At 41.2% G+C, this 21,654-nt stretch overlaps 1 protein-coding gene across 2 annotated transcripts in view; it reads left to right on the forward strand.

Annotated features, from left to right (window-relative positions):
- The window catches only part of ARID3A (AT-rich interaction domain 3A), a 74,360-nt gene continuing 52,706 nt past the window's right edge, over nt 1-21,654 (forward strand). Inside the window, exons 1-3 of one of the 2 annotated variants that reach the window (XM_026670990.2) lie at nt 1-330; nt 7,595-8,581; nt 10,527-10,827. In XM_026670990.2, coding sequence (XP_026526775.1) covers nt 8,151-8,581; nt 10,527-10,827 — 732 coding nt within the window. In that variant the 5' untranslated portion in view covers nt 1-330; nt 7,595-8,150. The remainder of the gene's footprint in view (nt 331-7,594; nt 8,582-10,526; nt 10,828-21,654) is intronic. The other variant, XM_026670991.2, reaches the window with a different exon arrangement.

The following is a 21,654-nucleotide window of genomic DNA, read 5'->3' on the forward strand; positions in this document are numbered from 1 at the left end:
AGGCATCGTGGGAGGAGGAGGAGGAGGAGAAGGCCATGCAATCGCTTGTAAAGGGAAACTTACTAATCCAAGCCAGATAAGGGAGGCGGCATTAAAAGCGACGCAATTAAAAAAAGGAAGGAAGAAAAAGAAAGGGGGAGGGAAGACGCCGCAGCGAGGAAGAAAAAGAAGAAAGAAAAAAAAGGAGGAAAGAATCTGTCTGCAAGATCAAAAGGGAAGCATCGCGCGTGGAAAAGCGAGCGGCCCAGCTGGATCAGAGACTGGGTTCCCGGGAATAAAGGAGCCAGCCAGAAGGGAAAATGAGGCTCCCCTCGCCTGCCTCTCTGCAAGGTAAAATAGGCGCCGCGATTAGGAATCCGCTCTTCTCTAATGTGTGTTGGTTTTTTTTTTTAGAAATGGACAAACGGCTCCAAGCGGGTGTGTGTGTATGGGTGTGTGTGTGTGTGTGTTTTGAAATTCGAGCGAATGGAAAACAAAATTGTTGGCGTTTTAGAAGAGATCTTCAGCTTTCCCCTCCCTTCCCAAAGAAGGGAATGGAGGGGTTTTTTTTGGGGGGGGGAAGGGGGGAATAGAGCGATATAAATAAATGGCTAAATAAAGTTAATATGTAATGTGCGTTACTGGTTGAGCGAGACCTGGCATCGCCTCCGCGCCGCTGCTTTTCTTTTAGCCGCCCTTCGATTCCAACTTTATTTACTTTTGTTAAAAAAGAGAGAGAGAACCATGGTTATATTTGAAATCGAGTTGTGGGAGGAGGCGACGGGCAGAGGCGGCTCTCCTTCGAGTATTCCCCCCGCCTTTGGGTGCAAATGAATCCCTCGCTTTGCCTCTTTCCTAAGCAAGCTGGGCAGTTCCACTCCTCGATTAACTTTGCAATTTAATTTTAAGCTGAGGTGTTTTTTTTTCCTTTAAAAAAGACAGTTGTAACTGTACGTCTTTAAAAGTAGCCCATTTGGCTCGCTTCGTCTCCTCCCCCCCATCACAATTAACATTTGTATGGATCGCTTAGCGACTTTTCCCTCACTGTTTTTCTGTTGGATTGTTCTAGGGCAATGTAGGTTGATTTTACACACGCATTACTGAGTCTCGAACGAGCACTTAAAAAAAATAATCTGCTTTAGTGGGTCTCGTTGAAAAGGCTGCGTTATACTTCTGTAATTTAATATACAAGCTGTTGTGACCCAGAATATTTCGTTCTGTGGAAATGCCCTTCTACCCTTTTTAACATTCCAGGTCTCTCCACCTTAACCTAGAAATAATCTTGTTAAAGATAGTATGCCATTAACAGCATGTTTATTCAGAAAAGTCTCCCACTTTTCTGCTGGGCCTAACTACCCTAGTAAGTGCGATTGTCAGTGTAGTTTAAGACAGCATTTTGCTTACTTGCCAGCAACAAAAGAGAGAGGATTTTTCTGTATTCACGTTGGAGGTACCTTCTATTCTTCCCTTGGCTCAAATGGAACACATATTTAATAAAATGGAATACGTATTTAATAAAAAGGGTGTGTAGTAGTAGCATGAGTCTCTTTTTGGACATTTGGCCAGTTCACCTTCAAGCCCCTTTTCTATAATATGTTTAGAAGGACTCAAGGTCAAATTGGTGAATGGACTAACTGAAAGCATGCACACTAGTGTGTGGGCAACAAGAGTGAGCTGAGAGATCTGATTGTGTTGACTTTGAAGGCACCAACTGGATCAATATATCATACCAAAACGCACTGCTTATCTTTTGCCTACCTATCAAAGCTTGCCTGTATTATTTAACCTGTGTGTGAAGGGATGGTTTTGGAAATATTGCTTTTAAAGGAAGGTACCCTTTAACTTTGTTATACAGTAGTTTTTGTCTGCATCCTGTGGCTATATTTCTCCTGACTGCTGAGCTGTCTCTATTATTCCACTTGGCAGGAATTACTAGTTTGATCTCTTTTTAAAAAAAGCTGAAAAACATGATTGAGGACTTGGATTTCCCTTTATAGTTCTGGCTTTTACAAGCTTCTCTCTAGCAGAGTGAGAGGTAATTTAGGGTGTTTCAGGGCCCTCTCTGGAATTTAGATCACCTGAGTCTTTTGCAAACTAGCAAAAATCCTGAAACATGCAAGATTGTGTCACTTCTGCTGCTTGTGATCACTGAGGCCTAGCTCCTTGACAGACAATGGTTTTGGGACAGCTTTATGCCCAGACATACATACTGTTTCCGTTCTCCTACCAAAAGTTACGTCTAGGAGAAGTTAAAAGATGGCCCCAGGTATTTAGAATCCAGCCTATGGAGTCCAGCCCCTTTGTTCTTTTTATCCTACTCACTAAAGGGTGACAAAATATTGAAACTGCTTGAAATGATGTTAATGAGTATGCAACACCTCCTTACCCCCAACATACTTTATGAGTTGAAAAAGTCTGGCTTAGTCAATGATTGCAATTTTATAAGAGAGTGACTAATAACAAGTAGTCAAGGTCATCACCATTGCAAAATTTGGCATGGTGCAAATGCGGGCAGACACATACATAATCTCATAGATACATATACGCTAAGGCTACAGAGTCCGTAGGCGGTATACAGAAAAGTTTATTGAGCTAGAGGCAATGAAAAGAGCTAAGCAGTTTTTTTAACCCCAAAATGTCCTTAAATGATCAATGCCAATTTACCTCATATCATTTATCAGTCTCATTAAAATGTTTAGTTGATTTATAACTCCTTAATTATAACTGGCTGATTGTATCACATTATCTTTGCTTAATTATAACTCAGGAAGTCGGTTTTAATTTTTAGCTCTATGCATCTACTGTGGCCTGTTCCTCTTATCAAATATTAAAATTAAATCCATCGTGCAGGATACCATTCTGTGGCACACATCTGCTCCAGTCCATGAATGTGGTCCATATGTAACAGCACATCGCCACATGTAGTTCAAATTGTTCCTGCTCCTAGGCTGAATTTAGAATATGCTTCCCAGATGGGAAGGAGAAATCTGAAAATCTGATTAACCTTATGCTATTAACTTCATTTGACAGAGAATTCTGCCCAAGGAATTAAGAGTCTTCCATTTCAAGCCTCTGCATGGAAAAAATAGAGGGCATGCGAAAAACATTTGGGATCTGGACAGCTTCATATCTTGTGTTTGAGGGATTGATTGGCAGCACAGATAATAGAATTTGCTGCAATAGAAATTGCAGCAAAAATACAACCAACCCTTGATAGAGAAGCTTTTCTCCTTGCTGCCTGTACTGCGCACATAACTTGCTCTTTCTGCCTATCCTTAGGATGATAATATCGGCACTAACTAGAAAAATCCCACTGCCTCTTTTTGCTTAGCTAACAGGCTTCTGTAAATTGCCCTTTGTTTCACTTTCTGCTGCTTTCCAGATTAATAAAGCATTAATGTCTCTGGCCCAGAACAAAGCTTAGATGAGCCTGCCTTCTGAGGTCCCAATTCAGCCATTTCTTGAATTCTTTTTTCTTTTTCTCAAACTTTAATAACTGTTATACCCTTGTTTACATCTGGAATTGTCTATAGTTTGAAGGGGCAGTGATGGGGAAGTAAAATATTTTTGACAAGGGGAAGGTTGGCTTTAGATAGGAGAAAATGTTATGACATTATAATTCATCTTTAATTTCTAGGCATGAATTGCATAGAGGAGCAAGAGAAGGTACTTTACGCTTTAATGCATTTGAAATTACATATTTTGAGGCAGAGATAGACAATTCGTATACCTTTGTTTTATTGCAACATTTTACCAATCTAAGCCAGGGCCAAGGGGCATGTATTTTCAATCTCTAGTTGGTCATTTTGAGTTTATATATATTTTAGGCAAGCAACTTAAATTACATTAGGTAATGAGGAATAGGTAGCATTAAATTCAAAAGAATTGAAATATTTGATATTTTGCAATTTACCTGTTTAATTATCTATAACTACCCACTCATATATACCAATCACTCTTCGGTAATACTCCTTCATGGTTACTGAACCCATGTTAATAATATTCAGTTCTTGAAAATTTCCGTAATATAAAATTTCTATCATGGCTTTTGGGGGAAATAAAAAGCCGCACGCAACTGACATTGTGAATGTAAAATTATTAGTGTTAGTTTCCATGTTCTGGGATTTTTTTGAAATTCGAAATATCAAGACCCATGCAAAGTTATATGTAAAGTGGACAAAATGGAAATAGGACGTGAGAACTTATTTCTTTTTTTGACTGAGATGAGGTTATTCTCAGAGAATTTTTGACTGTACAGGTAGTCCTCAGCTTACAACAGTTGATTTACAACAGCATTCAAAGTTATGACACTGAAAAAAGTGACTTATGACTGCTTTCCACACTTAAAGGCCATTGCAGTATTGCCACGGTCACTGTGATCAAAATTCAGATGCTTGACAGCTGACTCATATTTATGACAGTTGCACTGTTCCGGGATCATGTGATCCTCTTTTGTGACCTTCTGACAAGCAAAGTCAATGGGGAACCCAGATTCAGTTAACAGTTTTATTATCAACTTAATAACTGCAGTGATTCACTTAACAACTGTGGTAAGCAAAGTCATAAAATAGGGCAAAACTCTCTGAACAAATGGCTCACTTTGCAACCAAAATTTTGAGGGTCAGTTGTGGTCGTAAGTTGTGGACTACCTGTATTCCTTTTGGGGGCATCCTCTATTGTTCTTTTTTTATGTATGGAAGTGCTGATTTCACATCTTCTCCCTTGAGGACATGAAAAGCAGAATGCATAATTTTGGCTCCTTCCTTTGCGCTGTGCAGCCAAAGGAATTAGACACCATGTCCATAATGAATTTCCTGATTGGTTCCTGCTTCCTCTGATGTCATTAAGACGCTTGCCTTGGTGAAGGTTCCATGGCAGTTGGGAAGAAAAGGGTGTTTGATGGGAGAGGGCCTTGACAGGAGACTGAGAACAGGGTTGGTTGGCACGACTGTCTGTTAAATTTAAGTTGCAGGGGGACGGGGCGGAGTTTCTAGATCTGTTGAGTTAGTTGTAGTGGAAAATGGCTATTTAAATTAGACAGTTCGATGATACCTGAGAAACATCTTCTCAGTCGTGGCCATTGACAACCTGTTCTCCTCTTCCAACTCCATGGAAGAATTGATCTTTTTGTGAGCTAATGAAACTGGTGGTCCCCTTCAATCACACATCATTGATCCCCCTCTTCCAATGTGGTGTATACTGACCTTCTCCAGTTTAGAATTTTTTTAGAGGCTTAGGACTACCACTTTTCAGAATTCCAGGCCAGGCTGTCTTAAGAAACTGGGAATTTATTGAGGAAGGTTCAACCTCGGTCAGCTAGGCACTAAAAGTCTTGCAGTATTGGAGAGGTTGCGAGTTGGATCCAAGCCCCTTTTTCGTGCACATTGTAGGCTCTTCTGCAGGTAGTCCTTGACCTACAACCATTCATTCATTTAGTGAACATTTGAAGTTACAAGAGCGCTGAAATGCTCTTGTTACTTAAGATCATTTTTCACACTTACAACCATTGTAGCATCCCCATGGTCCCGTGATCAAAATTTGGCCAATAGGTATGGTATTTATGACAGTTGCAGTGTCCCGGAGTCATGTGATTAGTTTTTCCGACATTCTGACAAGCAAAGTCAATGGGGAAGCCAGATTGACTTTACGGCCTTGTTGCTAACTTAACAACTGCAGTGATTCACTTAATAATGTGTGGCAAGAAAGGTCGTAAAATGGGGCTACGCTCACTTAGCAACTGTCTTGCTTAGTAATGGAAGTTTTGGACTCAATTGTGGGTCGTAAGTCAAGGACTATCTGTATTTTCTCAAGGAAACTTTGATGGATCTCAGAAAGCCAAGCAAAGTCATATCTGGTTAATAGAATAGAATAGAATACTTTATTGGTTAGTGTTTGAATAGGAGACCCAAGAATAAATTCAAGGATTATAGGTCAGACTGGAAAGTTGAAAAATATATGGCAATGGCAATGGCAAACCACTTCTGTTTTGTTTGCCAAGAAATCTCCATGGACATCACCTAAGGAGTCACCAGAATTCAAGTTTCAGAGAAACTCCCTGTTAGTGAAGAGTTTATGGCACTGAACTGGTGCTGGGAGAAATGGATTTTGGCTCAACTTCACTCAAACATAGGTTCTCAATTGATGCCTTTGGGATAGTTGCTATTTTAGTCTATCCTACATTGCAGGATTGTTGTTGCAGAGATAAAAATAGAATAAGGCATAACGCGTCTAGCAGTTTGTGTCTGATTATATCTGGGAGGAGCCCTCTCAGTTTTCTAGCTGTTCTTCCAACTCTCCATGAAAATGCCATGCATATTATGACTGCATTTAATCTAAGCAAGTTGGAACGAGCTTAGGGGCTCTTAACGAAGGCATGCATGGTCTTGTTGGCAGGTTCTGTCCATGGGAATCTTAATTTCTGATCATTTTTCCTCTGTAAAAAGAGCACTGTGTTCTGTGGCATTGAGCAGATAATGCGAGAATGTTTCCTTTTCCTAGAGAGACAATGATCTTCCCTGTGGTATTCAGAGGCGTTGTGGGAAGTTTTGGTGGATGTTAGAAAATACGGTAATAAGCTTTGGTTGCCAGGGGCAAGGAATCATTGTGTCTAGGTGACCCAAATATAAATTAGAGAAAGTTGTTGCTGCCTCTTTTTTCCCATCTTTTAAGGCATCAGGCTATGACTAGTAATGTGGTGATGCATGGCAAATAGGCTAGTGAGAATTCTTAAGGTATAGTAACTTAACCCCACCTACCTTTTGGAAGGGCTTAAAAACTTGGCTTTTGGGGCAGGATAGTCATGGAATCTGGTTGGAGTTTTTGCTTTGTGTGGATTGAAGAATTATTGTTTGTAACAGCATATATCTTATTTGTTTTCTGTTTTTATATCAACATTTCCATTTTTTAATTTGTGTTAGCACCAGGCATTATTTAAGATAGGCAGCCAAGTAAATTTACAGAGTAAATAAATTTATTTGGCCCGATGCCTCCTGAGAGATCAGTAGAAATACAATTAAAAGTGTTGTATGTGACTGTGAACATGCTCTGTCTTGAGATACATTTTGTAAGAGGTGGAGGGTTGGTTATAAGCCACAATCATTAACTATGGACATTGTCTAAAAACTGCACCACTGTTCCCTTCTGACCAAAGGTTTTGCTGGCAAAAGCTGAAAAACTCTTTCGTACCTTCCTGTTTGTTAAAAAAAATGTTGTTCCCTTTTTTATAATTGCTTCCATTTTTGTTTTTGTGTGCATTATAAGTACATACATATGTCTGTGGGTATGTGATGTTTATAGCATCTTATTGATAAAGTTGGCTTCAGGAATAGCATTTCTTATTTCCACTTTCCACATGATTCAGATTAAAGCTTCTGATCCTAATGGGTTCTTCTTGTTCTGTCTTCTATATTTACTCATTTTTTAATCCATTTTCCATCTGTCTTTTTATAGACAGGCATTGGAGGAGCTATTTCAATAAAACACACCTTATGAGATCAACAGCTGGATTTTTATAGTTCCTATAGTTGGATAAATTAGCCTTTGTTACGAAGTCAAGTTTCTAGCTCTTGCCATCCTAATGTTTTCTCTGTATATGTTTGTGTTTGCTTTTTTAAAGGACAGACTTTTCACTAATGCCTAGATGAAGAAGAAGAGGTGGACAACTCACAGTTTGCAGATTTCCCCTAAGCCCTCCTTGGATGGAAAGAAACGTGACAAAAGAACAGGGTTAACCTTCAGTTCAGGTTGGCGCAAAGCAACGTGGTTGTGTAGAACGTGGGACCTTGAACTTCAGGATCACGGCTAATTTTTAAAGCATCATGGTATTTGAATAGCCTTTTAAAAAATATCTGTGCAAATTTCTTTCTGTACAAATTGACTTGCTGTCCTACTACTGTGGAAAGAGACGCCTTTTGGAAGTGGTTAATGGTGCCACGGGCTTCTCCCTAACCCATAAGACAGTGCAGTCTTGTAACCTTTTTAAAAGTGGTTGCCCTCCCCAGAACATCTGGGGCAGAGGGCATCTCCCAGCATTCCTCACGGCGCTGACCCCGACTGATCGCTATTCTACGGCCCCTTCCCCTCTTGGGCAAAGCCTAGGCTCCTCCCCTTTGGAGCCTTGCTCTGCCCCTCTGACTTCCTCCGCCAGGACACTGCCCCCTGCAGGCAGAGCCATGAAGCTGCAGGCCGTCATGGAGAACCTGCAGCGCCAACAACGTGCCCGGCTGCAGCAAGAAATGGAGGCGCGGCAGCAACAGGACCAGCCGCAGGGCAATCCTCTGCCCCTCCCTGCACCAAATCCGACCGCCATGTTGTCACCCCCTGGCATCACTGCATTGCCCCGTGGCCGCAGCCAGGACCCTCCTCTCTCTGAGGAGGGGGGAGAACCTGACACCGCCCGGATCCAGAGGGCACAGATAGCGGCCCTGGCAGCTATGCGGGCAGCTGCAGCTGGCCTCAGACAGTCATCCAGCCCAGTTGGGTCAGAGGAGAGCCATTCTTCGGAGGAAGAAGAGGAGCTTGTAGGGGAAGAAGAGGAGGAGGAAGAAGAGGAAGAGGAAGATGGTGAATACCCCCGAGAAATAGGCTCAGAAGAAGAGGACATGTAAGTCTTATCTGAGGCCCAGCCACTTCTTGCTGTTATGTTAGTGTCCTCATAAGGGGTTCAAATGTTTAGATCATGAAGGCCGCCATAGATGGAGTGTGGAGGAGGGGCTCCTTGTCAAAAAAATCAAGATGGCCTCCGTGTGATCAAAGTCCTGCTCCTTTGTTATGGGCATCACTCCTATGACACAGACTTTATTAAAAGGGGTAGAGTTTCAATTTATATAACAAGCAATGATCATCTTGTTTTTTTGACACACACACACCCTTAGAAGTCACTACCCCGAGACCTTTCAAGTGTCTCTTTTTCTCAACCAAATTGTAATTTTTTAATGTGACCAGTGCATGATTGGACAGGGATTATATGAAATATTTTTAATGCTAGGTAAATGTTCAGTGAAATAAAATCAAATGTAATTTTTCTCCTGGCCCCTCAATGGTCAGATGTCAAGGAGTAGACTTTATACTTTGCAGGGACATTGGAATGAAAGGTTGGGGCATAGCTGTATGTGCTACCTTGTAACTCTTGTGTTAAAACATGTAATTTACAAACTTTCTGGGCTCAAACAGAAAGCCAAGGGTTTGCTTTCTCTTGGGTGGTATCCTCTTTGTCTTGGATGAGGGAGTAGCCATTTTATAAACTTGAGCCTCTCTCGTTTTTAATGATTTTTTTTCAAAGGTAAAAAGGTATCATTCACCCATCCCAGGGTGGGATAAAATAAATAACGAGTTGATTTGTGGCTCACACAGAACATTGCAAAATGTCTGGAAAGAAAGATTATCTCTCCTTTGACTGCTCTTGCTCTTGATTTGGCAATTTGGTGTGTTTCTCCGGCAGGCTCCTATGCCCCTCCCTGGTGGTGTTGGGGTCAGGAGACAATAAAACCAGCAGCTCTTAAGGCAAAACCAGTCTGGCTAGTTTTTAATGCCTTAGGCTTTTTGATTAAGTTCCTGATCCTTGTTTGAAAATTTCCAACCTGTTTAAAACAAAAAAAGTACAAAGGTAGTGGGGGAGGGGTAGAGAATGCCATTTTTCCAGAATCTTTAGAGAGGAGTGAAGTGTGTCTAAATATGCCTTTGTTTACTCAGCAGTCAGATACTTCTGCTCTAACAACCTTGAGATCTGTTGGAGTTTGATTCCCATAACCAGCTGCCTGACTTCTAGGGGTGACTTCTGTAATTTGGGTGTGTGTGTGTGTGTGTGTGTGTGACCTGAAAGCAGGCTTTGTGAAGGGTTGTACCCCAACAGCCAGTTGAAACAGAACCCCAGTTTTTGACGTTTTTCAGTGTTCTTAAGGAATGAAGTGGTGTCTAAAATCTAACCAGGGCCACAGTACCTTCTCTCCCTTTAAGCCTCCTACCCCGCCCAACCCCAGAAATAGTAAAACAGACCAAGATTTTGGGTCTCCAGTTAACAATTCATAAAAAGGAGTGCAGGACGGGTGCAGTTTCTTGTCCATCTCTCTTAACTACTTAAAAAAAAAAAAGTCCTCTTTCCACCCTCCCAAAAGGCTATCTTTAGCGTAGGATTGACTGTAGGCTAGAATAAACAACTTTTTGGGACTTACAGCGTATCTGGAATATTGGCAAACCTGTGATGGCTGCAGTCACATTACATTATGTTATGGGAAATCTGCCTATTTCTGGAATGGCTGCCATGGTGAGTACAGTCCGTCCCAAAATAATTATTGGAATGCTGCCTGTCATTTTTAAGAGACTTACTGAGGCCCAAAGGTATTGCTGCAAATGACTATGATGCAAGGTGATGGTGCTTTGCAAGGTGCCAGCTTGCTATTTAATTATTTTAACCTAAACATGCCTGTTATTGAAGTTTGATGGGCATCAGGGAGATATCTGGAGGTGTATTAGGACCCAAAGTTACCATTTTTATTTACCCTGCTTTAGGTATTCACATTTTTGTCCTTATAATTCTCTCCCTCTTTTAGGAAGGGCAAGTGGGTTGAAGATTTTGAAGAAGATCTGGGTGAGGAGGAGGAAGAAGAATATGAGGAAGAAGAAGAAGAAATGGTGGAGGGAGCGCTTGGCTCCAGTGCAGTGGCTACATCAAGCCCTGGCACCCCATTTCTGCACAAACAACAGACCCCCCAGCAATACCGAGGAGAACCTTCCAGACTGGTAGGGGGCCAAGAACGGGGCCATTCTGGGGTTCCCCAGCAAAGCCTGTCGCAGCTGCAACCCCAAGTCCTGGACCATGGAGATTGGACTTATGAAGAACAATTCAAGCAGGTAAGGTGTAAAAATATTTTTTCTTCCTATCTTTAAATGACAGGAATCTTATTCAGTGATTCTGCTGGTCAAGTTGTTGATCGTTTTTTCCTTCCCAGCCAGTAAGGACTAGAACCTTGTTTCCATTTGTGTGGGGAGGGGAAGACAATATGTAGGAATGTAGGAATGAGATTAACCTGTGCCTTTTTAAATTTGGTGGAAAGGGTTAAGATGGGATTGAGTAGAAGCCACAAATCAATGTGGCAACTTTGCAATGTGGAATATCCTTTCCCCCCAGTTTGTTTAATGATATATGTGCTGAAAAGCTTGGTTTATATCTTTTGAAAATACTAATTGAGAGGCACGTACATCTTCCTTTGGCGAAAGTCAGCTGTATTTTCAGGTGGTATAGTTTGGGAGGTATTAATTTAATTTGCAATCAAAAGGAGACATAGCCGTGATGGAGACTCATAAAATTATGAGTAGGATGGAAAATATTTTTATTTATTAAACTTGTATACAGGCCATCTTGCCAAAGGCGACTGTAGGCGGGTTTCAGACATTGATTAAAAACACACCATAAATCATCAAAACAATAAATAAAGATCTTACATTTAAAATGAAATTAAAATAAAGCTAAGGGTGGAAAGGGAAGGAGAAAAGTGTGCACAGGGAGGAGGTGGAGTGGTATCTACTCCAATTAGCCCCCTTCAAAGTGCCACACTCCCCACTGGTGAAGTGGTTGCCTCAGCCATGTCTTCAAGGCCTTTCAAAAAAGGGTGGAGGAGCTCTGACCTTGGAGCAAGAGGGTGGAGGAGGAGATGCTCCAGGGGAAGGGAGCCAGAGCAGAAAAGGCAGAAAGCGTTGTTAGTGCTTTGGTGTCCAGCAATTAATTTGTTTCATTTGCTCATCCAGAAGTCTTGCAAACTGTCATTCAGGCAGGGCATGATTGAACCGTAGTGGCAGAATATCTAAAATAATGTAGCAGCAGTTACAAGTAGGACAGAATTAACTCGGAGAACTGCCTCCAGGTATCTTCATGGCTGCCTGCTGGCATATAGTGCTTTAAAAACTGTTTGGGTAAATTAATGGAGGAGAAGAACCTTTTCCAGTCTGACATTCTCCGAATGGATGGGTCTTGTAGTTCTGTTGAATGATGTGCAATGGCTGAAGCTCTTGGTTTGAAAGTTCTCACCATGATGTGAATTCTAGGCACTGCGGCACTTAGCTTTACAGAAGTCGAGAAGTTAATGACTTGTGGTTACTAGAACCTCTGTGTTCAAAGGCAGTCTTCCTCTGAACGTCAGATGCTGTTAGCTGATGAACGGTGAACTTTCCAGATACACCCAGGTGGCCATTGTAGAAAGCACTTTGTTGAATTCTATGAATCTTAAAATAGACATATGGGAGATGTTCAGTGTTCTTACATGCTCACGAGTCTTAGCAGTGATGGTTTCATTTCTGAACCTTAATTTCCTCTCTTAAACTCTTTTCACATGTCTGCGTCTTCTAAAGAATTTCAGTAAAAGTGTACAAAGTGTGCAGAAGTATTTTGCACATTTTATTTATGCAGTAACTCTATATAGCTGCCCATCTCACACGCAGATATTCCTTGACTTACAACAGTTCATTCCGTGACCATTCAAAGTTACATCGGCACTGGAAAAAGTGACTTATGACCATTTTTCACACTTACGACCTTTGCGGCATCCCCAGGATTCATGTGATCAAAATTCAGATACTTGGTATCCGGTTCATACTTACGACCCTTCATGTCGATCCCCTTTTGCGAACTTCTGACCAGCAAAGTCAATGGGGAAACCAGAGTCACTTAACAGCCGGGTTACTAACTTCAACTGCAGCGATTCCCTTAGCAACCATGGCAGGAAAGGTTGCAAAATGGGGCAAGACTCACTTAACAAATGTCTCACTTAACAACAGAAATGTTGGGCTCAATCGTGGTCGTAAGTCACAGCCATTCGTCTAGTGACTCTTTGAAGTGACATGACAGTTTTTCACACTTAGGACCATTGCAACGCCCCCACATGATCATGTGATCAAAATCTGGCAATTTGCCAGATTCCCTTAACCATGTTAACTGCAGTGATTCACTTAACAACTGTGGTAAGAAAGATGGTAAAGTAGGGCAAAACCTGCTGTTTCAGCAGCAGACATTTTTGGCAAGTTTCTGACATTGTTCTTCCACAACACAATTTTTTCTTTCTCTCTCTCGACACCACACGGCTGAAAAGAAGTACTGGGGCAACTTGAGGTGGATCTTTATGTGGAGGGACTGTGAGTTCTGCCTGTTTCTGGTACTGCACACAAATGCTTGGATTCAGAGATGATTTATCACTTAAATGCAAGTCTTTGGCACCAGGCTCCAACTGGTAGATCTTGGCACTCTGCTACTCCCCTCACCATCCCCTTTTCAAAAAACAAAAACAAAAAACAACAACTGGAAACCTGCCCATTCTTCTTTTACTGGCGCTCAAATGACTCATTCTTGTAAACAGAATTGTTTGTCTTCCCTACTTACCTTCTCTTGGATGCTTCTCCTAAAGACAATCTCTTTTTTGGGTAGAAAGAGAAAGCAGATTTTTCCACTTGAAACTCAGCAGTATGGAAGTCTGCAGAGAGAAGCTTGTTAGTCTTGAAATATTTCTCCTCAGGCAAAACTGACCAGCATCAGCTGGCCTCTTCCTGGACCTTGCAATAAAAGCCAGATGATTTGGAACAAGTTTGTTCAGGCTTCAGTTCTTTGCCCTCTGAGCTGAGGTTGAAACATAGTTTAAACTATTTTTTTTTAATGCAGGAACGGATTGGAAAGCCTTAAACAGATTCTGCATGTGTTTGTGGGTCTCTGTTTTTTTTTTTTACTCATAAATCCTTAAAATATCATATGTAAAGAGAACTCTAGATAGGTGCTGGGTCTTTGGCTTAGCCTGCATATGGGGAAAACACACCCTTGGAGGTGGGGGATATGACCTGGTGTACAGCTTTGTTGTGTTTTCCACAACCTTTTTTTTTTTTAATTTTTGAACATGTGTGAAAGCTTATTCTTCATTTTTCCTTGATTTTTTTTTATCACAATCAAGGCCTTTATGGATATGAAATTATGCTTGGAAAAAGATAAAAATGCCAAATAAGTAGTTAGAATGGGTGTATATGTCTGTGCGAAAGGATAAAAAGGATAAGGCAACTTTTAAAGGAGTTTAATTTTTATGCTTTTTTTGAACTACCGAGGAGTATCATTTGGGGCGAAACAGGTTGAGGCTAAATGTGTTTTGCTTTTGGGGAATGCTTTAACAAATGTGGATTCGTGTGTAAGAATTGCTGGTAAAAGCTGTCTTTTTGCTTTCACTTAATTATGTCTATGTAACAGTGATCAGTCAAAAACCTACAGTAACGGATTGAGGTTTTGTTCTTAAATAAAACGCTGTTTTGTAGAATACTTGTGTGGCTGCCTGCCCTCAAATGTAAACGGTTAAATTTTAAATGTTACTTTTCAACTCCTGTCACCATGGATGAATTTTTTGAGCCTAATATGTATATGGTAATTAGATACCGGTTGTCTTATTACCATATAATAGCAATTTTCTTTTTAACACAGTGCAGATATTTCATGCTTCTATGGTTTGGATCTGCTTGCATTTATGGTGTTTGATTCCCATTGTATGGAGGCAGAATCTTTTTGAAGAAAAGGACGTTCTTAATGTCTATTTTCTTGGATACAAGGGTATAGAACTAATGGGAAGCCCAGTCTAAGAAATATTTTTCTCTCTTTTCACATCCAACCCCCCACCATTTTTAAAAAACTTCTTTCCCGCTGCCTCCCTTTCTACTTTTCTGTTTGATCAGCCTGGACTGGGTATTGAATCAAAAAAGCCTTAAAGCTAATAGAAGGAAATAGTTCTTTGCAAGCTTTCTCCCTAGAGGCAGGGTCTCCTTTGATGTACTAGTTGTAAATACATTGAGAATTTGGGGTGGAAGGGATGATCAGGAGATTCCCCCCTCCCTCCTTTTTGTCCAAACAGCAGCAGATGGAATCCAGATGGAGAAAGAGGGAGAAAGTAGTTGGAGGAGCTGGTAAAAAGACCCACTTTTCAGAAGGTCACAGGAATAATGTGGTATTTTCTTCGGAGAAAACAGAACAGAACAACAGAATTGGAAGGGAGGGACCTTGGAAGTCTTCTAGTCCAACCCCATGTCACATGAAAAGAATGCCTTAAAAAAAACCTACACAGATAATCCTCGACGTCACGGCTATAATTGACCCCAACATTTCTGTTGCTAAACGAGACAGCTGTTAAATGAATTTTGCCCCATTTTACGACCTTTCTTGCCACAGCTGTTGAGGGAATGATTGCAGTGGTTAAGTTAGCAACATGGTTGTCAAATGAAACTGGCTTCCCCATCGACTTCGTTTTTCAGAATCTCAAAAGGTGAACACATAACCCTGGGACACTGCAACCATCATAACTGTGAGTCAGTTGCCAAGTGTCTCTTTTGGTCACATGACCATGGGGAATGCTGCAGCTGAAAAAGGTCCTAGGTCACTTTTTTCAGGGCCGCTGCGACTTTGAATAGTCACTAAACGAACTGTTGTAAGTCGAGAATTGCTTGTAATTCAGTGGTTCATAAACTGGCCAAGCTTCTGCTAAAAGGATTGTTTTTGATGGTGTCTGCCTATAAAGAGAGTTTCCCACTGAGACTGTGAATGAGTCACAGAATAGACTCCGTGTTGGAAGAAACCTTAGTCTGGAGCACTCTTAGCAATCTTTGGTCTTCAAGGGCGTTCATCTGGCTTGATGGGAGGTAGTTTTGCCCTGTTGTGTATTAAGTGCAATCACTCAGTTGCTCCTGAATCATTCAGGTGCTCCCAGACAGGAGACCCTGACAGTCATTTGGTAAGTTGAAAGCAATTATTTTTCTCCAAGGAGATCATATTAAGCATGACTCCTTCACTCAAGATGCAACAGAATTCCCTGCTTTTGGAAGGCACACACCCACATATTCTAAAAAGCAAACAATTTTGCATTGTAAAGTTGACAGTGATATCTGGTTCTATTGACGTGGAGGTGGGACCTCATTTCCAGACACTCTGTGGAGAGGAATGCTTGGAGAGAAAGACAACAAAGGCAACAAAAGTAAAGATAAGGGACCAAAGACTGTGAAGGACTAATGTACTTAATTGTAATGTGCATATTTACGCAATATGCACTGCAGATAACGGCCCTTTTTGAATGCAGGCAAGACACCGAACCTATGCTTGCAGAGCCTATACTTAGATATGTTTCCTTTACAAAATGCAGGGGGTGTTACAATAAAAAAAACCAAAAACCACACCACTAATACAGGAAAATTATATAACGAGAAAATGTTGCTGTATTCCCCCCCCCTTTTTTTAAAAAAAAAACAAGTAATTTGAATAACAATGGCATGGGGAAAGAAAAAAAGGGAGATGTAATAATCATGTCTTCATTCCATCTGCCAAAATATAAGTTTTCAGCTCAGGGTATATAGACAAACATTACCTATGGTGTATATGGATGTGCGTATGTTGCATGCACATACGGTTTTCTCCCTTGATTTGTGCTTTAGCCATTTGTAGCTGCTAGTTCTCTGCTATCTCAAGGCTCTTTTTCTAGGCAGTCTTTTCCCTGCTTTTGAGCCCTTCTTGTTCACAGCCCTGTTTAAGGAGGAAGGGTGGGTGGGTTTGCTGTCCTCTTTCGTTGCCTCTGTTAGTGATTAAGCCTTCATTTGCCTAGTGGTCTCCAAGATGTTTATGCCGTATTTACTGAATTCTCAGCTTCACCCTCACCCTCCTCCAAGGAACAAGAACTAAACTGGTGTTTCATTGCATTCCCTTTCCCTCCCATGCAAGAAAGAATCTTTCATCTGGGTTTTTTTTTTTTTTTGTATTGGCTGTAACATACTGTTCTTTTTTAGTTTCCCTCAAGCATTAGGCTGCGAGTGACATCACCCAGTTCAGCCAGTACTTAGAAAGATGCTCAAACACAGGGCTGTTTTTAACCTGTTGTTTTCTTTTGAAACCGTTTTCAGATATTTTGTAGGAAGCCATATTGTAAAGTTAAAAAAAAACCCAAATAAACGTTGCACTGAGGCTGTTTTAAATAGAAGGCCCTTAGTGTTCTTTCTTTTCCCTCTACTAGTCAATTTTCCTGCCTCTGCCACCTCCCCAAGGCATAACCCCGTTCCTAGGAGAACTTTGCTTGAAAGTCAGGGTTAAGAAGTCACTCTGTATCTTTGCCAAGGCCTTCTGGCCAGGACGGGACAGCCCCTATGGTAGCTTGGCAGGTCCTGTCTCATGTATCCTGTTAGCCCTGTCTTGTTTACATTCCTGTCTTCCTTTTTTTCCCAGGCATTTGCTTGCCAAGGCTGTAGCCTATCAGCAGGGCTTGGAGAGCATTCAGAAAAGAAGAAAGAAAGGGAAGGGGAGGGGAGGGGGGAGGAAAGTTGGTTGGAAGAGTGCCGAGTGGAACTTGCTGCCAGATGCTTAACTGAGCAAATCCCTGGCAGGGATCCAAAGGTGAACACCGCATGTTCGCCTTTTCCCTCCCTCTGACATATGTTGGGAGAGGCTTTTCTTAGACAGGCCAGCCAGCAGATCTTGGTGTCTTTCTCGTTCCTGTTGCTCAATGGCTCTGGAGAAAAGCTCCGTGCCTTCAAGAGCTGATTCATAAGAGTCCTGGAGTTGAAAGGGACCTGCTCTTGTCCAGCGTAGGAAAGCAATACGAAGCATCCCAAACAAATGGCTGACTTGACTTTGCTTTAACGTGCCCAATGAAGAGACACCCCTCCCTCCTTTTTGATAATCCTTTCCGTTGTCCTGTTGCTTTCGGTGTTGGAAAGTTTCCCCTCAATTCAACTGGAATCTGTCATCGTGTAATTTAAGACCCTTATTCTGTGTCTTGCACTCGGGGGCAGTTCAGATAGTGCTCAACCTATGACCACAATTGAGCCCAAAATTTCTGTGCCCAAGTGAAACATTTGTTAAGTGAGTTTTCCCCATTTTACGACCTTTCTTGCCACAGTTGTTAAAAGGAATCTGGCTTCCCCATTGACTGCTTGGCAATTCCCATATTTCCCAGCCAGCAAGAACTATATTGGATAGAGGAGAGTTGGACTTCTATACTGAGTCAAGTTTCTTCATTTTATTGTAAATTGGTTCCCTAAAATTTACGGTACTACTTTGGCTCCTTAAGAGAGAGAGGATGTTCAAAAGAGAACCTGTTAATGGCCTGGGTCACTTCATATTGTAGAAGTGTACCAAAAATTTGGCATTATCTTTACACAAGATTAAAATTGCCTAATTTGGGATGGTGTTGGAATGTGGAGAAAGGATTGGATTCCCAAGATCACCTCAAAAGCTCGTGTGCAGAAATTCTTCTAAGTACAGATAGTCCTCAACTTACAACTGGACTTACGTGGGGGGTACTTACGACCCTGATTCAAAGTTCCAATGGTTTCCTTCCCGCCCCCATGGTCACATCTCCACACTTCAGGTGCTGGGCAGCCAGACAACATTTATGCCCATTTGCAGTCATATTTTCTGATGATTTTGCTGAAAACATTATTTACTTCCAATTTTCAGCAAAACCATGCCCCTAGGAAACCGTTGGATTGCTTAAAGGCCGCCACACAAAAGATCATAAAACAAGTCAGTCCCATGATTGACCCGTTTTACAACCATCATGAATTATGACCATGATGGCTAGGCTCAAGTACTACTGTACTTGGATTCCTCCCCCCCCCCCCCCCCCGCCGTGATAAAGAAATACATTCAGGAGTCAGTGAAAGGGGAACATATAACCATAGGCATGCTGAACCACAACTTCCAGCATCTGGAGGGCCATGGGTTTGTCAGCTCTGGTTATATCTTAATTGGCAGGCAGGGATCCATGTAGCTAAGTCCATCCACATTAATCTACTTTATTCCAGGTCAAATTGTTTATCCATCTGCTGCGGATGGCAGCAGCTTTTTGAGACCTGGGCAACAGGGAGTATTTTTCACCATTATCTGTTACTAGAAGATTGTGTGTTTCTTTCTTAAATTTATACCCTATATTTTCTCAAGGGGGATCAGTAGGGCACATTGACTGCATTGTCCACTAAAAGGGTAGATGGGTATCCTTTTACAGCACTCTGCACCCGAGCGTCCTTGAAATTCTTCTCATTCTCTCCCATCAAATGCATTTATTTGTTAGATTTTTATTCTGTCTCTTGTTTGGGAGCTCAAAATAGCATAGGTAGAATTCCTTCTTCCCCACAACTGCAGCCCTAATTTGGAGTGAGCAAGGAGGTCTGGCTTAAAGTAACTTCCTGAGTTTCCAAGGCTAAAGGTGGATATGAACCTGGTTCTTCCTGTTCCAGTTCTTCAGCACTACATGACACTGACTGTCAAGCTGAGCAGGGAGCAACTAACCCAAAGTCCTCCAGAGAGAAGGGACCAGGGCCCACATCTAGCCCTTCCTAGTCTAGCCTCTTCATCATAGTATCATCCTGGGAATTTCTATATGGCCAAGGGGGCACTTGACCCTAGAATTCTCTATTCTCTTTTAACTGAATAACTTGATGATTAAACTCATGATTCAACAAGTGCTTTGACTCAGAGCCGTGAACTTACTTTCCTAAATTTGTCTGTCTGTCCGGATCATCTGTCATCTAGATCTGGGCTTTCGCTCAAGAATACCAAGGATAGGCAGTTGAGCGCCTTCTAAACATCTTTTATGTTGCACTTTACATAAACCCACCCAGTGCGTGCTTGTATATTTCTGTGGGTATACCGGACAAAGATCGTGCAGGTTAGAGTCTGAATGAAAACTGGGTGTTTGTGTCCTGTTTGAACGCAGGTTATGAGGTTGTGTTGCATGAATATGTTGTGTTGGTAATTACTTGACTTTGTTGTGGTGTTTCAGTCCAATTAAGTAATCAGATCTTACCATGCTTGAGGCTTGTTTTTCCTTCTTTTAAAAGGTGTGCGTGTTTGTTTCACAGAAACTGCCAGAGTTAATGGAAAACTTTTCAACGGTTGACTTCTGACAGGGCTTCCCCTTTTCTTTCTTCTTTCTCCCTTTCCCACCATCATTCAAAATAGGGGTTGCCAGATTAACCTTTTCCTCTTCCCCCTCCTTTTCCACTGTACACCTCTACTTTCTTCTGTGTCATTTACCTCATTTTGCAGAATTTAGCTGGCTCAGTGGGGTTCCTTCTTCCTTCCTGTTCTACCTTTTTTTCAGAGAAAATGTCTGTACAGCTCTTTGGCCAATATTTCTCTCTCTAGTTTTGTAGAGTTTGCCTTCAACTTTGTGACCTCCTGACATATTAATTGGTTGTATTTTAGTATGTATAAAATATTAGAGATAGTATTTGGTAATTAATTTATTTGCTGGGGCTTATGCTGCTCCCATTTAGAGAAATCTTCGAGTGGCTTACACTCTACTCTTTTGGTAAGAAGATTAAAATAAAAGAATGTCATGAAAAGACAATTAGCAATAGGAAATAAATAGAAATAAAATAGTCTTATTAGCTTTATTACCTCAATTTGCATAAAGGAAGACAGTTATTCCCAAATTCAAAGAAACCCAGCAATCTTTAACTTAACTCCTACCTCTACCCCACCTCCTAATATAGAACAGGTAGTCCTCGACTTACGATCACAGTTGAGCCCAAAATTGCAAGACTTGTTAAGCAAGACAGTTGTTAAGTGAATTTTGCCCCAAACTCTGAACTGAGATTACCTCCCTCCCTTGGACTCCTTATTGGATCTGGGCCAATTTGGTTTTCTTTATAGTTCTTCAAAATGCACCCTGAGAAACACGTTGGCAAAATTCATTGAACCACTTGCAAGTGTTATTAAAGAAATGTAATGTTTAAGAAATGTGAAACCTGCCACATTGTAATAAACTGGGCTATGTCTTATTATATGTCGTGGTGTGAGTCTGTTCCGTTACTATTAGAATTTGAAGCTCTCTGATATCTTCATAATACAGGACAATTTTCTCCCCACTCCTCCTCCCCAGTTATGCAAGATTTGGTGAGATACTGCAAAACCTTTCTTGCTTGGTGAGTCAGTAAACCTGACAAAGCAGTTTGAGACATGGCCTGTACCCATTTCCGGTGCAATTTCCTTCCTTCTCTTCCTTCCTCCTCCTCTTTCGATGCCGCCCCCCCCACCCCACCCCCATACAGTCTTAAAGCTGCTGCAATATTTCCCAGCAATGAGATCTTTTGTTGTAATTGTATTCTAGAAAGAGTTGATTGTGGGTATCTTTGTTAGATTCACTCCAAATGGCAACAGTCCTGTAGTGTGGAAAATGTTGTTACTGTGCTATGCTCACATGTTTCTGGACCTAAAAGGAGGTGTAGATTGGGGAAAACCAACCCTAAAATTAAATAAAGGGAAGAGAGATGGTAAAAATAAATTGTTTAAAAATCAAACTTCCCTTTCTGGCACTACTTGAAACCCAAATTGATTAATAAAGCAGATACAGGATTTGTCTAAAATCTTTATTTTAAAGTTTAAACAAACCTATGAGGAAATAATACCTCTATGTTTAGAATGCTAGATTCCCCTTTGTTGAACAAGATGAAATAGAGATGGGACAACTATGTGGCCAAGATTAATTTAAATTCTTGCAATGAGCAGGAAATTGGACTCTTGAGTAGTCTATCTCTAAATTTTACATGGACAGGGATCTGTGATTTTTACTGCTAAGAACCTGGTAATGCTTTCCATGACCCTTTTCTCTCCAAGGGCCCTTCAAATACCTTTTAGATAATACAAATACCCAGCTATTGCTTTGGAGATGGGTTCACCTGTCT

This window comes from Notechis scutatus, chromosome 1, assembly GCF_049901735.1.
Source record: "Notechis scutatus isolate UNSWTSFEM ecotype Mainland chromosome 1, rNotScu1.2, whole genome shotgun sequence".
In the NCBI taxonomy this organism is placed as follows: Eukaryota; Metazoa; Chordata; class Lepidosauria; order Squamata; family Elapidae; genus Notechis; species Notechis scutatus.